This window comes from Phascolarctos cinereus, unplaced genomic scaffold (assembly GCF_003287225.1).
Source record: "Phascolarctos cinereus isolate Bilbo 61053 unplaced genomic scaffold, phaCin_HiC Scaffold_726;HRSCAF=1367, whole genome shotgun sequence".
Lineage (NCBI taxonomy): Eukaryota > Metazoa > Chordata > Mammalia > Diprotodontia > Phascolarctidae > Phascolarctos > Phascolarctos cinereus.
The window spans coordinates 417,427,236-417,445,902 of NW_027556098.1; the positions used below are offsets into that span (position 1 = coordinate 417,427,236).

At 42.7% G+C, this 18,667-nt stretch overlaps 1 protein-coding gene across 1 annotated transcript; it reads left to right on the top strand.

The window, feature by feature from the left end:
- The first annotated feature begins 5,073 nt into the window (after nucleotides 1-5,073).
- On the top strand, nucleotides 5,074-18,477 carry LOC110219749 (uncharacterized). The gene is made up of 5 exons (XM_078145949.1): nucleotides 5,074-5,149; nucleotides 7,256-7,326; nucleotides 10,710-10,836; nucleotides 12,972-13,067; nucleotides 16,581-18,477. Exons 2-5 carry the CDS (start codon nucleotides 7,294-7,296, stop codon nucleotides 18,383-18,385), a joined length of 2,061 nt encoding a protein of 686 aa, XP_078002075.1. The 5' UTR covers nucleotides 5,074-5,149; nucleotides 7,256-7,293; the 3' UTR covers nucleotides 18,386-18,477.
- Nucleotides 18,478-18,667: the final 190 nt, after the last annotated feature.

Here is an 18,667-nt window from a genome sequence, read left to right on the forward strand (position 1 = left end):
AACCAGATGGACACACCTGAGTGGGTAACCTTCCCTTCTCTATAAAGCACTTGAGCTGCTCTGACCCAGAATGGTCCTTAAGCATAGATCCAAGAAGTCTCAATAAGAGCTTGGCATAACCAGTCAGATCCTGGAGGCACTCTCACCAGAGCATAATGGTCTCTCTCCTCTTGTCACAGCCTGCAGACAGCTGTGCCTGAGGCTCCCTGGTGAAGTACCTGGTTTTGTCTCTTCCCTATCTTTTCCCATCCTGCTTTGGAGGTGTCAATCCCAGCCACAATATGGGAATATCAAACTGGGCTTGTTTGGGAGATGTCAGCTGATACCCAAGCAGAGAAGTAGATGCTCCACCAACATCCTTCTAACTTGTCCCTACCACCCTCTTGATGCTCCCTTGGGTGCACCCCAGCAAAGAAAAGGTCCCGTTGTTTTCAGCTTTGACTTGTTTGTCTATTTTTGTTTTCATTCTCCCGGGCTACGTCCATACTACTGCAGACTGAGCCATAAATAGGTCTCTGCTTTTGCTTATGAACTGCCTTCTAGAGGAGGATACCTCATTCTTAATGCACACTGGGGATCACTTCCTTACTCACCAACATCCCTTACTATTGATTCTTTTGCTGCACCTCTACTAAGGGCCATTTTTTACAATTGCGCTGTCTGTTGAGGGTTTCCCTTGGAAAACTAAGGATTCTTAACTCGAGATCTATGAACTTTAAAAATGAATGAATGCATACATATGTATATACACACATATATACATATTTAAATATTTTATTTTCCCCTATTTACATGTAAAGACAATTTTAAACATTCATTAAAAATTTTTTTGAGTTCCAAATTTTCTCCCTTTCTCACCTTTCCCTTCCTGAGACAGTAAGAAAATTAATATAGGTTATATTTGTGCAGTCATATAAAACATATTTCTATATTCACAGTCATGTTGTGACAGAAGACGCAGCCCCAAAGGGGGAAAAATGAAAAAAAAGTGAAAAACAGTATGCTTTGATCTACATTTAGACTCCATCAGTTCTTTGTCTGGAGGTGGATAGCATTTTTTATCATGGGTCCTTCAGAATTGTCTTTGATCATTGCATTGCTGAGAATAGCTGTCATTCACAGTTGATCATCCTTATAATAATCATGTTACTGCGTACAGCATTCTGTTTCTGCTCACTTTACTCAGCATCAGTCCATACAAGTCTTTCCAGGTTTTTCTGAAATCTGCCTGCTCGTCATTTCCTATAGCACAATAGTATTCCATTACATTCATATACCACAACTTGTTCAGCCATTCCCCAATTGATGGGCATCCCCTCAATTTCCAATTCTTTGCCATCAGAAAAAGGGATGCCATAAATATTTTTGTACAAATAGGTCCTTTCCATTTAAAAAACATATTTTGATAGCTGTATTTCAATATAATTGATTTTCTTTTTAATCATCTCTATTTTATGCATTTAAACTCTTTTGAGAAGGGGAGCTTCACTAGACTGCCACAGGGATCCATAAAACAAACAAAAAGAGTTAAGAATCCCTGCCCTTGACAACAGTTATTTGGGGTCCATGTTCCTGTATGTCTACTTGGATCCCAGAGGAAGTCTGGGTCCAATATGACCAATTCAGTGTGATGTATTCCTACCCAACCCAAGGTGTATGGAAGCCAGGTCTTCAGTCTACCAGGTCAGGGCTGTCTTTTTCAAAAGGTCAGTTAATGGTGGAAAAAGCAATGAGGTATTATCGGAAAAGTTTTTACCACCTCCATAACTTCAATCACCTTATTCTTTACACTACTTGTATATACTTCACCTGGGAACAATTCAGTATATAGATGTGTTGCTCATAGCCACCATATATGAGCACTTAGTGAACCAGACTGCTGCACTGACGGTTTTCTCTTATAGGGGTATGATCTGCAGGAATTTGGTACATAGAGACACTGTTCCTCCTCCCTCAAGAGAAGGGGAATCAGCTCCTTAGGGGCAACAGACACCCAGAAGAGTGGGAAGGTATGGACACAGGAAGGAGATTTTGAGGCAGATGGTTAAAAAAAAGAGAGAGACCAAGTAGAGGGCAAAGGTCAATCATGAATTGTACTGATAAATAAAGAGGAGAAAAAACCATTCATACATGCTAACGTTATGACAGCGTACTTTTAAAATCCTAGGGAATCAGCAAATACTGATCAAGACCAAGCTGCAGGCTACAAAATAACTCAAAAATCTACTGAATTTCTAAATAATAATAAAAAAAATCCATGAGGAAATAATAGAAAGGGAAATCCCATTTCAAATAACTACAAAATGGACAAATTATCTCGAGGTCAATCTACCAAAACATGTGATTTAGGAAAAAGGATGCAGAGAGATAATATAAAAATTGTGGATTCAATTAAAATGTGTTCTTGAAGAAATAAAGAACTTAAATAGCTGGAGGGATATTTGATGCTCATGGCTGGGCAATGCCAATATAATAAAAATGACAATAGTACCAAGGTTAATTTATACTTTGAATGCTGTGCCAGAGTATCAAAGGGATACTTCATAGGACTTGATAAAATTATTTTAAAAATTCATTTAGAAAACCAAAGTATCTAAAATATCAAGGGGAATGATTAAAAGAGGCAGTTATAAAGGGGAAGGAGAATTTGCAGACCTCAAACTAGGTTATAAAGCAACAGTGATCAGAACTATCTAGTATTGGTTTAGAAAAAAACCCAGCATAACAATAGGTCAATGGAACATACTAGACACGGGAGAATCAGAAACAATAGAACTTAATAGTCCAATGTTTAATAAAGTAGAAAAATGTAAAATACTTAGAAAGTAACTCCCTATTTGATAAACACTGCTTGGAAAATTGAAAAACAAGTATAGCAGAAATTAGGATTAGACCAACATCTTACATAATTTTCCACAATATGACTTTAATATTAAAAATCATAAAAAAGAAGAGAAATAGATCATATACCTCTCATAGCTATGAGTAGAAGATATATTTTTAACCAAATAAGGGGTAGAAATAATTATGAATGATAAAACAGTTAATTTTGATTACATGAAACTGAAAAGTTTCTGCATAGACAAAATTAATGCACCTAGGAAAAAAGGGAAGCAGTTGAATGGGGAAAAAAACCTGTCTATCAAATTTCACCTTATACTCAGCAGATTGGTGAAGATGACAAGAGATGGGAAAAATGCATTGTTTGGTAGATCTGTGAATTGCTAAAAACTGTTTTGGAAAGCAATGTGGAATTATGCAAATAAAGTAATTTAAAATGTCCAAACCCTTTGACCCAGAAACTCCACTAATAGGCTTATAAGTTATGCTGATTTCTCTCTCTCTCTCTTTTTAAAAATATTATTTCTATATTGGATAGATGGCTTTCAGGGGAGGGGAAGAGATACTGGGGAAATTATGATGATATAAATACACAAAGATATCACTAAAAATGTATTAAAAGAATAAAAAGACTGCAGAAGTACAGATTAAATCATCTTTATTCACACTTTATTCACACACATCCTTATGCCTAAGTGTCCTTCCTTCTCTTCTTTTTCTGTTAGAGTTCTAGCTATCATTTAAAGTTAAAATTAATTGTCACTTTTTCCATGGAAGCTTCTCTGATTTCTGCCACCCAAAGCTGATAATGACCTTTCTACTCACAGGCCTCACACAGCACTTTTTTTTTTGCTCCCCTCTAATGTAGTTATTTTATAGTACTTTGCATTTTAGCTGTCATATTTCTATACTAAACACTTAGTTCCACGAGGGCCAGAATTTATACCTGTTGTTCTTACCACAATGCTCTGCATACATTAGGTACTCAATTGAAATGAATATTTCTTCCTCACCATCCAGTTCTTTCATCTTCATTCCCAGAGGTAAGTTTTATTCTTGGGGACCTGAGAACTTAGGGAGAAGAATATCATACAAAACAGCAGGTATCTTTCAAACAGACGTTCTCTGGGACTTAAATCTGAACTCTTCATAATTCATAGATTTAGAGCTGGAAGGGACCTTAGAGGTCTTCTCCTACATTTTACAGATGAAGAAACTAAGACACAGAAAAGTTTGGTGAATTGCCCTTGGTCACACTGCTAGTGATTGTCTGAAGTGATATTATAACCTAGGTCTTCTTGATTCCTAATACTTCAGTACCCTGTCCACTACACCAGACTGATTCTCCAGGTCAGAATGGAGCCAAGGTCTACAGCTTCTGAAACTCATCACAAAGTCAACTATCATTCAATAAAACCTTTTTAAGCCCCTACAATGGCCCAGACACTTGGTTGGACCCTGGGGCTACAAAGACATAAGATCAGAGTCTTTGCCCTCATGAAGCTTACATTCTATCATGGGAAACCGCCATCTCCAGGACCCTGCAGAAGCCTAAAATGCTCCTCACAAGGTCTGCAGGATGAGTCTCTGGCAATCAAGGGTCTTAGGGTACCATTCAAACAATAGCAATTATGCTGGAAGTGTCTTGGGTATGGGGGGTGGGCGGGCCAGAGGAACACAAGGCTCCAGTAACCCTAACACTGCCCCATGCCTTTCCTTCCAGAATCTTGGACCTGGAAAGACGAAACCCTCTTGAGAGGATCTGCGTCACACAACACACTGATGGGGGCTCGTGTGTCGGTGCGACCCTTGCTGGATGCTCGAGGTCGCTTCCAGAGCTGAGAAGCCAGGAGTCCAAAGAAGCGCAATTAGGGTTAGGGTCTCATACTGCAGCAGGTGAGACCAGGTTGGATCTGCTCTGCGCGCTGCCGGCCCGCACCCAGGCTACAAACACTCCTCTTGCTCCCAGGGCAGGCGGCGTTCTCAGTAGCAGGACTTCAGCAGGTAAATAAAGCTGGGGAATGGGCTCTGTCCTCCACCTGGCTCCTGGCGCGCCTCAGAGCTGGGCACCGTGCCAGTGCAGGCACTACCTCTGGACTACATTTCCCAAAGGTCCTGAGAATCTGCGTTTCGGTCCCGCGGCTAGCGGCCCTTTCTGGTTCAGTATGTGCAGCCCTGAGGCCTCCTGGGAATCGTAGTTCTCGCGGTGGGGAAAAAGGGGGGAGGGGGTCATCCTGCGCAAGCGCAGTGCCGCGGGAGAGGTGGTCCCCTGGTACTTTTCTTAGGAGACTTGGAGGTGGTGGGGTCGGTGAGTACCACCCTCTCCCCCGGGGGCGTGGTAGGGGGTGGAGTTGAGGATAGCATGTAGGGGGTCGGAGTGAGGGGGAATGTGTGCTATTTTGTGCTTATGGTGTTGTTTATATGCGTGTTTGTAAGTTTCGTGTGTCTTTGTGTTTGAGTTTGTGCGTTTGTGAGCGTGAGTTTCCACTCGAGTTGGTGCGTGTTCATCTTTTGTGTGCATGTGCGTGTCAGCTGATGTGCGAAGGTGTTGCTGTTTGTTTTTGTACTTTAGTTTGTGTGCTTATGGATTGTGTTTTGTGCATAAATTTGTGTTTTTGTCAGCGGGCGTGGGTTATGTTTTCTCAGTGTTTGAGTGTGTGTGTGTTAGTCTGGGTTGTGTGACTGATTCCTCCGTGGGGGAATTCCCTCCACCCTGGGCGACGCCACGTGTGAGATACCAAGAGTCTGAGGCGGGGTCTTTCAGACTGCAGTCCTGGCCGTGCTGCCTGCCGCGCGCGCGCGTGCGTGCGTGCGTGCGTGCGTGTGAGAGAGAGAGAGAGAGAGAGAGAAACAGAGACAGAGGGACAAAGACAGAGAGAGAGAGACAGAGACAGAGAGACGTGCATTGTAGGTGTGTCGGTTAGACAGCAGGCACCCACTAAGCATGAACTATGCAGCGAGGTGGACCTGGAGTCAGGGAGACCCGAGCTCAAATCAGCCTCAGACATTTCCTAGCTGTGTCCCTTACCTGCTGCCTTCCTCAGGGGATAATATGGGTATCTCCCTCCTGGGATAAAAAAGATAATATTTGTAAAGCACTTTGTGGATGTCATAGGACTGTATGAATGCCCGATAGCCTTATCGTTATTAGCCAGGCACTGTGCAAAGTTCTGAGAATGTAGAGAAAGCTAAAAAGATGATCCCTGCCCTCAAGGAGCGTGGGTTCTAATGGGGGAGACAACACAATACCTATGTACAACCAAGCTATATACGCTGTAAAGGTAACGATTTTAGAAGGATGGGAAGGATCAGAGAAGGCCTCTTGGAGAAGGTGGGGTGGGAGGCGCTGTCCCAACCTTGGTGCTTGCTGATGGCTGAGCCACTGGGGGCGAAAGCCCCGGCCCTGGCTGTTTCCTCCTCCGATCCTGAAGATATGGGACCATGGACAGCTCACTTAACCTCTCAGTTCAATTCAGTAAACAGCCAAGTGCCCACTGAGTCACCAGGTACTGGTGTTATGCGTAAAGTGGTGGACTGGAAACGGGAAAACCTGGGTGCAGATACAGCCTGAAGACCCCAGCTGTAGGATGCTGGGCAAGCTCCTTCCCCGCTCTGGGCCTCAGTTTCCTCAACAGGTGCCTTCCGACGCTGAAGCCAAGATTCTGTTACTTGGGCTTTATATCATGTAGACAACTCTCAGGGCAAAAGAGCAGCAGCTCATCCACTGGACAGCTGAGGGAGTACTAGAGGGTTCCATGACTTGCCCACAGTGGTCTCAGGTGGTATTTGAACCCAGGTCTCCCTGACTCCTGGACCTCTTGAGGAGATTCCATTCTCTGAGAAGAAGGGATGAGAGTATAACATGGACATATGTAAGTCTGTTGCTTCTGACTCCCTGACTGTGTTACCCTGGGCACAGCCAGTTTAGGGAGTAGTCAGCTTATGCAATAAACATTATTAAGCACTTACTATGTGCCAGAGGGGCTGCTAGGTGAACAGTGGATTGAGTGCAGGGCCTGGAAGAATCATCTTCCTCAGTTCAAATCTGGCCTCAGATACTTTCTGGCTATATGACCCTGGGCCAGCCACTTAACCGCTGTTTGCCTCAGTTTCCTCATCTGTAAAATGGGGATAATAATAGAACCTATCTCCCACAGTTATTGTAAGGATCAAAAAGGATAAGTGCTCCATGGGGGCTTCAGAGCTGCATCAACCCTTAATGACCCTTCCTTTCTCTAGAGGAGGTGTCACTCCCCACACTTTAGGCTGTTGCCTCAAGGCACAGAGAGTCCCGGGGCAATGGGATCTGGCACGTGCCTTCAGCTCCTCCAGGGCATGGGGAATTCTACCAGGGAAAGTTTGGAAGCAGCAGGGCTTTGTTGCCCCCCCCCCAACTTCTTTTTCTTTTCCCCAGCTCTACTTCCTCAGGAAAGAACCATCAGGAAGAAGAGAATGACTTCCGGGCTCTCTGCAGCCAGGTTTCAGGTGAGTAGGGCTTTTTTTCTCTGTGATGTTGGGGCTAGGTAATGGGGACTGGACCTGGGATTTCAGTAGTATAGGGGACTCCCTGGTGAGGAAACACCCTTCACCAATGCATGTTGGCATCTTCCTTGCAATTCAGTCTTCAGTAATTGCCTAGTGGTCCAGATAGCTGCCTGGTGCTTCCCTGGTGGTCTGGTGGTTAGGATTTAACCCTTTCACCGCTGTGGCCCCTGTTCAATTCCTGGTCAGGGAAGGTTTCTTGGGCAGCTAAGTGGTGCAGTGGATAGAGCACTAGGCTGGGGATCAGGAAGACTCATCTTCATGAGTTCAAGTCTGGCCTCCGGCACTTACTAGCTGTGTGACCCTGGGCAAATCACTTCACCCTGTTTGCCTCAGTTTCCTCATCTATAAAATGAGCTAGAGAAGGAAATGGCAAACTGTTCCAGTATCTCTGCCAAGAAAACCCTCCACAAAGGGGCCGTGAAGGGTCAGGCATGGCCGAAATGACTGAACAGCAACATCCACAGAGAGGTTGAGTGATTTTGCCTGGCATTCCACAGGCAGCACGTGGCAGAGGAAGGGCTTGAAACTGGGTCTTTCTCCTCCTGTGTACCTTCCTCCTCCAGTTGGTGATTGGCTTCTGGAACCATCATTTTTTTTTTCTTTTGGAGGCAGTTGAATTAAGTGACTTGCCCAGGGTCATACAGCAAGTAAGTGTCTGAGGCCAGATTTGAACTCAAGTACTCCTGACTCCAGGAGGTGCTTTATCCACTGTGCCACCTCACTGTCCCTGTGGCCACCATTTTGAGGTAGGGCCCTGCAGGCACTGCAGCCATCCCTTACTCCTCTTCCAGCTTCCCAGGACTTTGCTGACATGTCCCCATGTACCCTCTCCCCATTCCTCCTTTCTTCTCCTCTTCTCATGTGGTCTTCCTCCATTGAGTGTAAACTCCTTGAGGGCAGGGACTATCTTTTTGCTTGTATTTGTAGCTAGTGCTTAGCACATTGCTTGCTATTTAGTAAGAGCTTCAGAAATGCTTCTTGACTGACTGACTGGTCCCAAAGTGGGTTCTCTCTCCATTGCACCATGGCACACCTCAATTTTTTATTTTATCAATTTAAAAGAAACAAAATCACAAGTGTATACATCCAAACCACTAGAAAGCAGCTAACTCTATTACCTTTCCTCCCCCTTTATGTAGTTGTAATCTCTGTGTATACAACAGTCTGTGTGCTTTTCAATAGTCAATAAACATTTATTAAGCATCTATTAAGTGCCAAGCCTTGTACTAAGCCCTGGAGTTACACAGAATAATAAAAAGAAAGATGAGAGGTCCCTTGCTTTCAAGGAGCTAATCTTCTAGTGCTAGAGGGAGCTGAAAATTGGGAGGGAGGGAAATGGTGGTGGTGGTATTGAGGTTTAAATATTAGGGGTGCTGAGACCCCAAAATCATGACAAGCGGGTCCTGCCCAAAAGAATTTGACCCAAGCCTTCTTTCAGCCAAAGACAAGGTTTATTAAAGATGAACCATACAGGCCAGACTCTTAAGGAATGTGAACATTTGTGACGCTCCTAAGGAGGAGCAGACATGAGGAAATCTCAGCCCTTAAATGGCAGCCAGGATGGATCTTATATACAGAAAGACTGTGAGAGGGATCTGGGGGTGGTCAAGTAGTTTTGGGGTGGTTGGGGGTGCTGGGAGAGGGGGCATCTTGATGGGAGTGGCCAGTACTGGAGGAGGATCTTGAAGCTGGGGTGACTAGGGATGGGTCCTGGGAGAATCCCCATGGGAGTGTCTGGGAGGTTGAATGGGGTCTAGATAACATCATGGATGGGAAATATAACCCAGGGCTATTAGGTCAGTACTAGGCTTAAATTAGGGTGACAAAAAACTGGGGGATGAGGCCTAGGCAATAAGGAAGAGCCAGCTGATCAGAATAATGATAACTTCAGAGGACCGTTAGACTTCCTTCACCAGGTTAAGGTTCAAATAGGGTTCAAGGGTTTTCTGGGGCTGTAGAAAAATGGGACCCAAATTCTTTTTGGGGTGAGAGACAAAGGTCTCAGCTTGGGCCCATACCACATCAGTGGTGGTGGTGGGGGTTTGAGGGAGTACTCAATCCTGGGGCATGATGGAGAACTTAAAAGCCGGGCAGCTGATAGGAAATGGGGTGAAGATTGTTCTGGGCCCCTGTATAAATGGAGGCCCAGGAGCCCAAGGTCCTGGGACCAGTTAGAGGGCCAGAGGGGACTGAGAAGGTAGTACCAAGGCTGATTCAGTCTGGCAGCATAATGAAATTTCCCAATGAGAAGTTTTCTGGGCAGGAAGGCAAGATGGAATAGTACATAGGCTGTGTCCAATTCTTCATGGCCCCACATGGGGTTTTCTTGGCAGAGATATTGGAGTGGGTTGCCTTTTCCCTCTCCAGTGGATTAAAGCAAACTTGCCTAGGATCACACAGCCAGTAAGTGTCTGAGACTAGATTTGAACTCAGGTCTTCCTGACTTCAGGCCCAGCACTCTATCCACTAAGCCATAAGCTGCCTCCTAAAGATGCCTTTACTAACTGAAAACTGACAGGATTACCCAAAGACAGCTGAGATCCAAGCGGCAGGCCTTTTTTTTTTTTATGCACAGGGTAAATGATTAATACATACTGGCTGAAGAAGATAGGGGATAATTTTGCACTGTTGAGACCTAGAATAAAGGAAGTAGTAGCTTGTGAAGGAGACAACAAAGTCATGTTAATGGCTGGAGATGGGGAGACCACCCCCCCAATATAATTTGTGGCCTGCTTTCTGAATATTCAAATGTGATTAGTAAATGTGATTGTTGTGGAAGAGATAACTAGAATTTAATATTGTGGATGCTTGTTGATCGATTTTAGGTTCTAGGGTTATGTTAATAGTGGGAGCAAGGTCTGAGGATTTAAAAGCCAATGGAGGATCTGCTTGGGCCTTTGTTTGGAAGCTGATTTATAGGGATCAACTGGAGGCATCCATAAAGCCTTCATGCTGCAAAGTCTAGAATAGGGGTTCTAAGCCTGGCATTGTTTTCATGAGGTCCATGAATTTAGATGGGGAAAAGTACATCTTTTATTCATTAGCCTCTAGCTGAACTTTAAATTATTTTAGAGCATGATTTTTGAGAGGGGGGTCCATAGGCTATTAGGCTGACTACCATAGTGATCTGTGACAGAAAAAAAAAATTAGGGACCACTGGTCTAGAATAACTTGAGGGATACAGTAATATTCAGTAAAATTTGACTTTTTAAAAAATTTTAAATCCTCAGTGCTTTGAAAAACCATTCCCTCTATGTCTTATCTCCTGTATGTGTATGTGAGGGATGGTCTCTGTGTAAGCAGAAATATGTTTTCTGTTTCAGGAATCAGTGACATTTAAGGATGTGGCTGTGGACTTCACCTGGGAGGAGTGGAAGCAGCTAAAGCCAGCTCAGAGGGACCTTTACTGGGATGTGATGCTGGAGAACTATAAGAACCTGGTCTCCCTGGGTGAGGGCAGCTTTCTCCCAGGACTCAGAATATGCCATTGCTAAGTCTTTGCATTCTCATTTGCCAAAGGGGGCCCAGTCCTTATCTAAAGTCCTTATTTCAATGAATTAGTCAACAAGCATTTATTTATTAAGTGATCTTGTGATCCAGGCCTAATACTAAGAGCTGGGTATACAGAGAAAGGCAAAAACACATTCCCTGACTGCAGGGAGCTTGCTTTCTAAAGAAAGAGACAGTATGCTAACAACTACATACACATAAGTGAGATAGACGAGAAAGAGATAGAGAGAGACAAAGACAGATCGATTTAGAGAGATAGGTATCTGTCTAATATTTAGATAGATATCTATAGAGAGATAGATAGGTAGACCTAAATTTATAGATAGAGAGATAGATAGATAGATAGATAAAGGATGGATAGGATATACCTAGATCTATATATCTCTATTGCTATCTATCTTATATATCTCTATCTATACTTGTATATATGTATGTGTGTCATTCAGTCATTCAGTCTTGTCCAACTCTTAGTGACCCCGTGGACCATAGCACACCTATACTGTCCATAGAGTGCCAAGTACTGAAGATGCAAAGAGAGTTCAACAACAGTCCCTGCTCTTAAAAAGCCCACAGTCTAAAGGGGGCGACCACATGCAAACACCCATGTACCAATATGGTATGTTTGGGATAAGCTGGAGATAATCTGGGAGGGAAGTCCCCTGGCGTATGGAGGCTCGGGGAAGTTTTCTCATTCAAGGCAGGACTTTTGTGCCAGTCAAAGTCACAGGGCAACTCCCCCACGGACGTGAAAAGCTCCCCTTCTCTAAGCAAGGAGTGGCTCACATCTTGTCTCTGAGCCCAAATCAGCTCCATGGCTCATATGGTTTGAGAATGTGGTAGAGAACATCCTTCTAAGGTCCTTTGTGCCACTCTCTTGGCCTTCCAAGTATGCCTTCCTTTCCTTAAGAAAAAAAAAAGTGATTGGACTGAAGTCTCTCCCTCTCTCTTGAACTGGATCTCTTGGGGGCATCTTAAATTTAACACATCTAAATTTGAAGTCATTATCTTTCTTCCTGAGCCTTCTCTTCTTCTTAACTTCCTAATTAAAGGTGCCATGATTCTCCCAGCCACACAGGCTTACAGCGTGAGTGTCATCCTAGACTCCTCCTCTCTCATCCCTCATATCCAATCTGTGGCCAAGTCCTATTGATTAGGCCTTCACAATGTCTCCTGTATACACCACCTTCCTCCTCTGACACCACTCTGCTGCAGGCTTTCATCATCTCAAGCATGGGGAACTCCATGGGGGCAGCTAGGTGGCACAGTGGGTAAAGTACCAGCGCTGAAGTCAGGAGGACCTGAGTTTAAATCTGGCCTCAGACCAAACACTTGACACTAGCTGTGTGACCCTAGGCAAGTCACTTAACCCCAATTGCCTAAAAAAATATTATTCAAGCATGGACCACTCCAGTAGCCTAATAGTTGGTCTACCTTCCTCAAGTCTCTCTCCATTCCAGTCTGCCCTCCACTCATTTGTCAGATTGATCTTAACACATGTCTGACCACATAATCCCCCCATTCAATAAAGTCCAATGGCCTCCTGTCACCTCTAGTATTAAACACAAAATCCTTTGTTTGGGGTTCAACTCCCTTTATACTTCCCCCCTCCTATTTTTCCAGTCTTCTTCCCCTTCCTCCCTCCTTCTCTTGCTCTCTGGTTCAGCACACTGGACTCTCTGTGGTTTCTCCCATAAAACATGCCATCTCCAAGTTCTGTGCACTTTCCCTGGCTTCCCCCCATGTCTTCAGTCCTTTCCTTCATCTCCATCTCCTGGCTTCCTTCAAGTCCCAGCTAAAATCCTATCTTCTACAGGAAGCCTTTCTAGATCCCTCTTTTTACCAATGCCTTCCCTCTGAGGTTAGCCCCAATTTATCTTGTTCATAGCTTGTTTGCAGAGTTGTTTGCATGTTGTCTCCCCTAGTAGACTCTGAGCCTCTTGAGGACAGGGACGTCTCTTGCCTTCCTTTGTATCACCAGTGCTCAGCATGTTGCCCAGCACATAGTAGGTATTTAATAAATATATGTTAACTGACTGACTTTCTTAGCACTTTCTCATTTCTTTCCCTGTGAGCAGGACTTCCAGTTTTTCAACCAGATCTGACCTCCCAGTTGGAGAGAGGAAAAGTCCCATGGATACCAATGGGAGAAGTCTTGAGAGGCTCTTGCCCAGGTGAGTGAAAAACAGACAGATCTAAATGAGTTCAACCAGACCAGGGATTTGGCCTTTAAAATGCCAGTTAGAACACTGTCTTCCAAGTCACTGAGGCCTGTGGGAACATTTGCACTCTCATGGAGCCTCATTGTTCACTTTTTTAGTAACTCTCCTACATTTCCTTCCAGTCTCAGAGAAAAAAATGTGCTTTCTTTTCTAATATTAAACCCTTCTCCCCATACACTGAATTCTATCCTTTTTTGCCTCCTCCCATAACTATTTCCTTCTCTCCATGCAAACTTACTCTCTCTCTATTCACAGATATCTTTCTTTCAGCTTTCACATATGCTTGTCTGACATATATTTATAAAAAAGCAAAGCACCTTGACTACCTTCTACTTTGAGGTTTTTCTCCGACTCGAAATTCCAGACTGCACAAATGTGTCATCCACACCCAGTGTCTCCAATTTCCTTAAATCTCTTTTCCTTCTTAAAGTAAAATACTACAGTTTGACTTCTTTCTGCTTGCACCATACCATAGAGAATGCTCCATAAAATCGTCACTACCTTTAGAATTCTAGGAAGGACAAAGAATCACACATTTTAAGTGGGAAGGGACCTCAGGGTTTTTCTTGTACAGGAAACCCCCAGAGTAGTCCCCTGGCCTCCAGGGAGAAGGAGCCCTCTCCCTCTCAAGGTGGCCCATTGCATTTTGTATAGCTCCAAATTGTAGAATATTTTTCCTGGCGTCAAGCCTAAAACATCCTCTTGGTAGCTTCTTCTCACTGTGTCTGGGGCCAAACAGAGCCATTCTGACCTATCAGGACGTGAGTGCCTTTCAACGTCCAGGTCGGCCCTATCTACGCATTCGCCTGATCTGCCGCTCCAGTAACTGGGGAACGAAAAGGAAATGGGGTTAGTCTTGCTCAGTCTGTTCTGTCTGAAGTGGTGTTGGTTCTTTGTGGTTACTGCTTCCCGTTCTCTGAGCAGCAGCCCTCCTTCTTCTTGGATTCTCCTTTCTTCACTAGTATTGGTAAAAACCATTCTTCGTGATGTCGCTTGCCCCGACCTGCAGGGCCAGTATACGTGGGGGGTCGAGGAGGATCCTGGCTGAAAGGAATGGGTAAAAGGAGGAGCGAGACACCAAAAAGATGGTAGGCAAGGTCTAATTTTATTTTTGAGCGTTCCAAGCTTATATAGGGTAAAAGTGGGGAGGGGCTAAAGAAAAAATAGGCCTCCGGAACTTTCCAGGGCGGTATGGCAACATTTTGCGGTTAGTACATCTGTTGACGAAAACATGTTATGATACGGTTTGTCCCGGAACAAGCTGCTTGCGGTTTGGTGTTTTCACGGGGTTAGGGGCCCACTACCAGGTGCTGGCTTCCAACAGTCGCTAGCTTTCTTTGCTAGCCTCATTTCATCCTAACCCTTGGCACTTCTGACACTGTTCTAACAGGCCTGGGCCATCCTATTTTGCCCATTCTGTGGCCTGCCTTTACTTCCATTTTTTTGTGTATGTCTTAAAAATCTTAAGTTGGTCAGTGAATTCCTCATGCATTCCCGTTAATAGTTATGATGATACTTAATCTTATTTTACTGTTGGTTCCTGTTGAGCTTATGATCAACTAAAACCTCAGGTCTTTTCAACGTGGCCTTTTGTTAAATTGTTTCCTTTATCCTATATATTTGTTCAATTGATTATTTTTTCTTGTTTCTTTTTTTGTTTTTTTGGCAAGGCAGTTGGGGTTAAGTGACTTGCCCAGGGTCACACAGCTAGTAAGTGTCAAGTGTCTGGTCTGAGACTGGATTTGAACTCAAGTCCTCCTGACTCCAGGGCTGGTGCTCTATTCACTGTACCACCTAGCTGCCCCTGAACAAATATTTAAGACATTGCATTTCTCTGATAGTTTTACCTTATTTTGGGCTTATTGATCTAGTCTATTGAAATACATATATAATGTGTGTATACAGATACACACACACATATATACATATATATATGATACATATTATATATATATATATATATATATATATATATATATATATATATACAGAGAGAGAGAGAGAGAGAGAGAGAGAGAGAGAGCGCACTTTTTTTTTTATCTTGATTCAATCATCCAGTGGATTTACTTTCCCACACTGTTTAACATTACCTACAAAATTGTTATGGGTTTTATATTTTTATCTAAATTATCTGAAAATGTAGAACCACAGTAGGATCAAGCCCAAAGTCCTGGGGCCTGACACAAGAATTCCCTCCAGTTTCATGTAAATCCCTTGGTCATAACTATCCATCCACAACCTTCAGGTCTGTGTAGCCATCCTGTCATCCAACCTGTATTTCTCTATCTTGTCCACAAAAAATTTCTTGATAGAGACTGTGAATAGGCTTGTTGTGAGAGAAATGATGATTTCTCTTTTGTATTTAATAACTAATTATTGAATTAGGACCAAGGTTTTCCCCCCTTTCTTATTTCCTCACCTGGAAATCAACCAGTGTTGGAAATCTTTCTCAAAGACTTACCCAGGATATAGATCTAGTCAAAGATAAAAGAAATTCTAAGTTTAGGCTAATGGGTGGATTCCTGCTCATTTTGTTTACTCAGACAGGTCTGGGAAAATACTGATTCTACCTTTAGTCAGACAGGTGATATGGAAATTGATAAGTCTCTTGGACCAAGACTTGGGTGATACAAATCACTACCCCTCAAGATCCTTATAGTATATATAACCTACCTCTTATTATAATATATATTCTCTATTTTTACTTATTAACCAGTTAGAGTTGATTTTCACCCTCAGGTGCACCCCTTTTTCAAAAGACTTTATAAATATCAAAGGTTCAGTAGGCTCTCTCTCTTTGCTACTGAGGGGACAATGAGCCTGCCTGGTTGACTGCTTTCTAGACACAGTCAATAAGATTGATTTTAATTTACCAGCAACTGTGTCTCTAGGCAATTTTCAGTCATCACAGCTGGAATGTAAATATATCTATAATTTTCCCTGATGAGCCTATCATTAGGTCCTATAAGAAATAGAAGTTGTAGTACACGATCTTTTCATGTTGAGCTCATTTTGAATCTTATCAAGCTAAGGTTTCTTTTCTAAGTGTGAGTAAAAGAATTGACTTGACACGTAGATGCTAGAATTTTGCTGGAGACTGACATCAGGGTTTATCAGTCTGTAGCTTTCATATTCAGCCACTTTCCCCTTAAGGAAGATATTTACCTTTACGCTAAGATTAGGTACAATGATTCCAAGTTGGAGAATGATTAGGAATATGAAATAAAGTAAGAGTGACAGGACAAGCAAGACAGATAATTGAGGCACATGATAATTATTCATTTTGTCCTGAAGCTGTCAATTCATTTGGAGAAGCTAGATGCTCTGTTATGATCTCTTCTCCTCTCTTGGGCATTATATGTCTTAACAATGCTCTTCACTTTCCATCTTAATGATTTATTTCCTTTGTGGAAAAGCTATCCTTTCTCCCCGCAGGGGATATTGACAAGACTCCATTTCTTTCAGATTCCCTCAATCAGGAAACATGTGAAATCATGGAGAGCGCCCTAAAGCAAGACCTTTTTGTGGAAGAGTCATCCAAGGAAAGATTCACCGACCATGACCCGTGGGATTCCAAGTTGGGAGAAAACTGGGAATGTCATATTGGATGGGGGACGCAAAAGAATAGCCAGAAGGAAAAATACAGACAAATGACAATCACTCAGGAAGGTCACATGTTTTCAAGAAGTTTGAGTCTGGGGTCAGTTTCTTTTGTACAACAGATGGATGCACCCAGGAAAACTCTCCATAGACATGGTATACATGGTGAGTGCTTCAGACCATTTTCAGACTTGGTGAAAAGCAATGGAATCTCCTCAGGTAAGAAGCCTTATAAGTATAATAAAGGCAAGAAGATTTCTTTTGACTCAGGCCTTGTTCAGTATCATAGAAGACATAATAGAAAGAAACAATATGAGTATAATGAATGTAAAAAAGCCTTCAACCATAGGGGATATCTTGCTGAACATAAGAGGATTCATACAGGAGAGAAACCTTTTAAATGTAATAAATGTGGGAAAGCCTTTAGCAGCAGCTCATCACTCAGGAAGCACCAGAGAATTCACACTGGAGAGAAGCCATATGAGTGTAATGAATGTGGGAAAGCCTTCATAAACAGCTCATCCCTTAAGAAACACCAGAGAATTCACACTGGAGAGAAACCATATGAATGTAATGAATGTGGGAAAGCTTTCAGTCATGGGGGGTATCTTACTGAACATAAGAGGATTCATACAGGAGAGAAACCCTTTAAATGTAATGAATGTGGGAAAGCCTTTAGCAACAGCTCCTCGCTAAGGAAGCATCAGAGAATTCATACTGGAGAGAAACCGTATGAGTGTAATGAATGTGGGAAAGCCTTCAGCAGCAGCTCATCCTTTAAAAAACATTGGAGACTTCATTCTGCAGAAAAACAGTATGAGTGTAATGAATGTGAGAAAGCCTTCAGCAACAGTTCATCTCTTATGAAGCATCAGAGAATTCACACTGGAGAGAAACCTTTTGTGTGCAATGAGTGTGGAAAAGCCTTCATACAGAGGGGAAACCTGACCGAACACCAGAGAGTTCACACTGGAGAGAAGCCCTTTAAATGTAATGAATGTGGGAAAGCCTTTAGTCAAAGAGGAAACCTTACTGAACATAAGAGAATTCACACAGGAGAGAAACCCTTTAAATGTAATGAATGTGGGAAAGCCTTTGGCAACAACGCATGCCTTATAAAACACCAGAGAATTCATACTGGAGAGAGACCATATGAGTGTAAGGAATGTGGGAAAGCTTTCAACAACAGCTCATCCCTTATGAAGCACTGGAGGATTCACACTGGAGAGAAACCATACACATGTAAAGAATGTGGGAAAGCCTTCACTAACAGCTCATCTCTTCTAAGGCATCAGAGAATTCACACTGGAGAGAAACCATATGAATGTAATGAATGTAGGAAAGCATTTACCAACAGTTCATCCCTTATGAAGCATCAAAGGATTCATACTGGGGAGAAACCCTTTGAATGTAATGAATGTGGAAAAGCCTTCAGCCACAAAGGGTATCTTACTGAACACAAGATAATCCATACAGGAGAGAAACCCTTTGAATGTAATGAATGTGGAAAAGCCTTCAATAAAAACTCATCCCTTAGGAAACATCATAGAATTCATACTGGAGAGAAACCCTTTGAGTGTAATAAATGTGGTAAAGTCTTCAGCAAAAATTCATCACTTAAGAAACATGAGAGAATACATACAGGAGAGAAAACCCTTCAGTGTATTTAATGTAGAAAAGATTTCACCCAGAAGGAACATTTCATTCAACATCAGGGAATTCATAAGGGAGAAAAACCCTATAGGTGTAATTAGTGGGAATTAGTGGGAAAACCTGTAAGAGCTGTTCATCTATTAAGACAAACTAGATAATTTATAGTGGGCAAAATCCTAGGAATGTAATTACCACTGGGAAAACCTTTCAGATCTAGTTCATTCCTCATCACGCTTTCTGGACGCAATGTCAAAAATTAATTATGGATATATAATAATATGGGAGAAATTCCATTTAGA